Raw genomic sequence first — 5,642 nt, 5'->3', positions numbered from 1 at the left:
CCTTTAACATTCCAAAGGTATGTTATCACAGATGCCAAAAGGCAACAGACAGGCTCCATTAAGGTAAAGATTGACCTTTGTCAGGGAAGACACTGGCCTAGCACATGACTACACACCATAAACTGTGTTTAGGGAACAAGTTTTAATTTCAGGTTAACTTTGTGGTTAATTTCGGTCTCTGAGTTTGAAAGGCCACCATGCAGGCCTTACCTGTGCGAGTCACAGATGAGCGTGTGACTATTTGTCATTTACTCTCTCCTTCGATCACCTGTGCCCCACCTCTTGCCACCAATCATGTCCCTCCTCTGTCCCACCACAGGGGGAGAAACCAGCAAGTACCTGTACGCTGGGAGCAGCTGCAGCTTCCTCGCCACCTGCGGGCGTGGCCCGCTCGCCCACTGTGCTCAACACGCCAGTGCCCATGACTTTCTTCTCTGCCTGGGAGGTGGACTGCTCCAGACCTGGCTGCGTGCCCAGATTGTGCAGCTTCACGTTAAAGAAGCTGGTGGTCTTGAAGGGGCTGGAGAAGGAGCTCGTCTCCTTGGTGATAGCAGTGCAGATGCAGGGCGCCAAGGGCATCTTGAGATCCCATGAGATTGTGCTGCCCAGCAGCAGACCAGTGGAGACTGACCTGGCGCTGACCTTCTCCCTGGAGTACCCCCACTTCCTCAAGAGAAAAGGCAACAAGCTGCAGATCATGCTGCAGCAGAGGAAGTGCAATCACAACCGGATCCTGGGCTACAGGACACTGGCCACAGGGGCCGTCCACGTGGCTGAGCTGATGCAGCGACCACCTGAGGGTGCCCAGGTGCTGAGCCTCAGCAGCAGGATCCAGGGGTCCTCCATCACGGTGGCTGAGATCTGGATCTCCTCCCTCTCCAGTCAGCCCATCAAAGACGAGGATGGCAGCATGCCGGCCAGCCCCAAGGCCAAGTCCATGGATAGCGACATGGAGGGGAAATCTGAAAGCTTCCCTGAGCTGGAGACCAGCTGCAATCTCACACACAGGCAGGACCTGGAAGAAGCTGACTTTGACCTTGGGCAGCCCAAGAGGCAGCAGCGATGCATGCAACAAAACTTGAAGCAGAAAGTCATGGCGCTGCTTCCCAGGTCCCACATGTCAGAAGAGGTCCTGGACTCAGATCAGGACCCTAAGGAGCATGTCCCTGAGGTGGAGGAGGACCTGGACCTTCTCTATGACACCCTTAAGCATCCCAGCGACAGTGGCCCAGACATGGAGGACGATAGCAGCATCCTCAGCAAGACCAAGCCCAAGACCAGACAATACTTTGAAGGCCTGGCACACTCCAGCTGGCAGACGGAGACAAGGAGCTTACACAGTGCCCGGAGCCAGAAGGAGCCTCCTCAGCTGGCCGACATGCCCGGGAAGACCCAGGGCCCGGGCGGCAAGCTGTTCAGTGGCAGTGCCTCTGACTCGATGGCCTACAGCACCCCACCCACCAAGGTGGTCAAGAGCTGGATCTTCTCCCAATCGAGGCAGACCGTCAACCACCTCGACAACGCCATGCCGGCCAGCACCGAGGTGGAGGCCACGCATAACTTCACTGAGGGAGAGTCTGAGATCATCTGCTCTGAGCTGGAGGTCGGTTACAATGCCGCCTACAGGCATGACCTGGACAAGGATGACTTGGACCTGGAGAAACAGATAGGAAGGAGGAGGTCCACCATCAAGCAACAGCACTACCAGCAGAGAGTCGCAGAGTGGCTGCACAGGTACCAAATGACGCTGGAGGTCCTGGACTCGGAGCAGGCGTCTGAGGAGGAAGTCCCCAATGTGGACAAGGACCTGGCCTTTCTGTTTCAGAGCGTGGTGTGCCCCATGGACAGTGGCTCAGACATGGAGGAGGATGACCGTCTCCCAACCCCTCCCATGCCTGAGCTCATGTCATATTCTGAAAGCCTGTCCAGCCCAGATATGGAGGAGGACGACAGAGTCCTCAGGACCCGCAGGCCCAGATTATACTGTGAAAGCTTTTCAAGCGACAGTGGCTCCGACTGGGTGGCCCACAGCATGTCCAACCCTGGGGAGCAGCCGGCACAGCCTGGGGACAGCCCGGAGGCAGGGACCTCTGCCCAGGACATGCTCACTACGAGGCACACCACCAAGACCGAGTCTCTGGTCATCCCTTCCAGCAGCTCCAAGGGGAAGCAGCCCGCCCGCCGGGGCTGGAGCAGGTCCCTGAATGAGTCGGCCAACAGCCTGATCAAGGAGCGCTGTGCAGACCCACAGATCCAACTGCAGGTCCCCAGTCAGACTGTGTTCGACCAACTGAACGACAGCCTCATGTCCAACGACTATCTGCCCAAGAACATCATCCTCATCAACACCTCCGACAGGCAGGGGCAGTCTCTGTCGGACGTCCTGCAGCAGCACACGCTGCCCGTCGTGTGTACCGCCTCCATGGTGGATGTGCAGGAGGCCTTCAGCTCCATCATCTCCTGGATACAAAGATACCGCAACTGCAAGACCGAGGCCACCATGCCAGTGAAGATCGCGGTGGCGGGGGATCAGCACTACTTCAGCACCGTGCTACGGGTCTTTGTGGAGCAGCTGTCCCACAAGACCCCTGACTGGCTGGGCTCCATGCGCTTCCTGGTCATCCCGCTGGGTTCCCACCCCTTGGCCAGGTACCTGGGCTCCGTGGATTGCCGCTACCACCAACTCTTACGGGACCTGGCCTGGTGGGAACTGTTGTACCACCTGGAGCCCCAGGATGCTGTGCAGAACATTGTGTTGAAAATCAGAGAGTACCTCACAGCGGCCAACTGTGTCCTCCAACTGCCCATCGCAGAGGCCATGCTCACCTCTAAGCCGAAGAGCCCGGACGAGCTGCCCTTGCAGAAGTTCATTCCCTTTGTGGGGGCAGTGAAAGTTCGAAGAGTGGAGCCAATTTCAGCCATGTCAGGAGACTCAGCTGAAGCCGTACCCTCATGCTCCAATGTGCTTCTGTCCACCACCAGGGAGGCCACACAGAAGTTAAGTTCCTTGTCGTCAGTGAGTGGGTGCCTATCCTCCCCCGGCCAGAGTGTGGGTGCTGAGCTGATGGAGCTGCAGGTGGATTACTGGACGGCAGCCCAGCCCACAAACAGGAAGAGGAGCGGGGAGAAGGAAGACCTGCCTGCCACCAAAAACACACTCCAGTGCACCTTCCGGTCTCTCCAGGTCAGCAGGCTGCCCAACAGCGGCGAGGCTGCAGCCACGCCCACAATGTCCATGACTGTGATCACCAAGGAGAAGGAAAAGAAGGTGATGTTTTTGCCCAAGAAAGACAAGGGCACGGACTTGGCGTCCAACAGCCAGTGCATCCAGGGCATCGGCCGCTTGGTCTGCTCAGCCAAGAACCAGGAGCACAGGCAGCGGGTCCTCATTGACGGCGTGGAGTGGAACGACGTGACGTTGTTCCAGCTGGCAGCCCAGTGGTCCTCCCACGTCAAGCACTTCCCCGTCTGCATCTTCGAACACAACAATTCCACCTTCTAGCCCCGCCCCTCCCCCTGCCCTTCTCTCTGCCTGGGCCAAGCCCAGCAGTATCGCGCTGCTTTTCTGTGAACAGTTCAGTTTACTATAGACACAGACCCTGGAAACACAGAGAAACGGTTTGAGTTTGGATGCGCTCAAAGCCTGGAACCTAAGGGGGTTGTCCTCAGTGGGACCCCCAAATGCTCTGTTCAATAACCAGAAAGCTCCGGCAGGTGGGAGTCAGGAGGGCAGTGTTGAGCTGGAGCATCATGGAAGGTGTGTTTGGGCCTCAGGACCCCCAGCACTGTCAGTGACCAGGCTTCTGGCCTTGGAGACCTGCCCTTCCTGGAAACCAGGGCTCAGCTTAACCCTGGGAGCCGGCACCAGCCTGTGCCCAGACTCAGAGCTGGGCGGCCAAAGGCAAAGTGCTGGCCTCCCATTGGGGCATCCGGAGCACAACACGGAGGCCAGCCAGCCCAGCCTTGGACCCCAGCTGCCAACCAACCAAGTGGCCCCAGCACCATCCACTTATGGTTCCCAATGAACTCCGGTCTCACAGGGCGACATAACAAAAAAGAGCTGTATGGTGCAGATCACACAGGCACACGGGCTGGACAAACCAGTGCTCACCTCGCTGGGCAGCGACCCACCTTCATCCCTACCTCTTCAGGTTATCACAGAACATTTGCTGCCACCCAACAGTTGTACCAACTATTTACAAGGTGAGCAACCTGCCCCTCCACAGCACAGTGGTCATTTGGCCCCTTGCTGGCTGTGAACTCTCAGATCACTGCATCCCTCTGAGTGTTTGTTTCTAAGAACATGAGGTGAATCAAGCAGCAACCTCATAGGGCTTTTGTAGGGACCCTGTAGTGTGCTCCCCTAAAGCTTTCTCTGGGTGTCCGGACAGGGGATAGGTCTGCAGCAGGGGCTGTGGTTGTGCAAATTGGTCCTTTTTCTTCCTCATATGTGATGCTTTCGGGGCCCAGGGCTAAGCTCTTTTCTCATGTCATAAAGAGACTGGAGATTCTGTTATGGGTCCCTGTCCTGGCTGAAGCCAGAGCAGAAACCCCAGGGCTGAGCAGTGGGGCCCAGGGTCACCCAACTATCTGTGATGGGGCTGGTTTGGGGTCATTCACTCAGCAAATATATCAGAGTCTTCCAGGTACAGACACGTCTCTAGGCACTGACCATACTCCAGTGCACAGAGCAGACCCCTAGCCTGTACTGCAGAGCTTCCCTCTAGTCGGGAGCGATTCAGTCACACTAGGCTGCACAGGCTCGGAGTGTCCACAAGACAGCCGATGTGACGTCCTCCGGCCTCCTCTCCCTATGGCTGCATCTTCCCGTATTGTGAAGAGGAAGGTGAACCTCTGTTCCAGCAGAAAACGTGAGTCGGTTTTGGATCAGAGCCATCAGCGGAGTATGGGGACTGTGAATTCAAGGTTCTGGCAGAACCCTGGTTCCCACTCATGGTGGGATTTCTGCAAGAGGACAGAGGTCTAAGGGCTCCCCCTAGAAAAAGGACAAGAGTCAGAGAGCTGTGCATGTGGATTTGGGTGGTGTGGGAGAGCAGAGTGAGCTCAGTGGTGAGTCAGCCTCTCAGAAAATTCATAGCCGTCCACTTCTAATCCAAGTCTGTCTGCACCCCTAATCAGGGATCAGGCTCACTAATTTGGTAGAACCTCCTCAGGGCCAGCTTGGCAAGTGTACCCAGCCCTGAGGGAGTTGAGTTTCAGTGGGAGGCGAAGAACCCTCAGGGGGGCTAGTGAGTTAGGCAGAACGTAGGTGCAGGAGCCAAAGTTTGAGGTGATAGGAGGGCCCTGGGAAGCCAAGGATGGAGACAGAGTTCATTTTTTCACTCATCGGTCAGCTATTCCTGGAACACCCTCTGTGTGCTAATGAGTGACATGAACAGAGTAGACACAAGCCCTCCCTGTCCTTATGGAGTTGACATTTCGGTGGGCAGGTATGGGAGGAGACAGGGACACTGAGAGAGCATGTCAGGTTCCCCTGAAGAAGGGTACAGGTGGTTCCCTCGTTGATCCAGAGCTGTCAGGTAGGAGGGCTTTCTGCCAGCCCCTCCTGGGTGACCAGGCATGTCTCTGCCAGGACTGCCAGCTTAAAGGTGGACAAGGAGTAGGTCTGGCTTCTGTACGGG

At 56.8% G+C, this 5,642-nt stretch overlaps 1 protein-coding gene across 1 annotated transcript; it reads left to right on the top strand.

Moving 5' to 3' along the window:
- The first annotated feature begins 436 nt into the window (after positions 1 to 436).
- Positions 437 to 3,502, top strand: LOC132217777 (phosphofurin acidic cluster sorting protein 2-like). The gene is made up of 2 exons (XM_059668225.1): positions 437 to 1,410; positions 1,993 to 3,502. The coding sequence occupies exons 1-2, from the start codon at positions 560 to 562 to the stop codon at positions 3,500 to 3,502; spliced, it is 2,361 nt and encodes a 786-aa protein (XP_059524208.1). The 5' UTR covers positions 437 to 559.
- The last annotated feature ends 2,140 nt before the right edge of the window (positions 3,503 to 5,642 follow it).

This window comes from Myotis daubentonii, chromosome 16 (assembly GCF_963259705.1).
Source record: "Myotis daubentonii chromosome 16, mMyoDau2.1, whole genome shotgun sequence".
Classification (NCBI taxonomy): domain Eukaryota; kingdom Metazoa; phylum Chordata; class Mammalia; order Chiroptera; family Vespertilionidae; genus Myotis; species Myotis daubentonii.
Note: the sequence above shows the minus strand (reverse complement) of the source record. Positions and strands in the feature narration are given on the sequence as shown.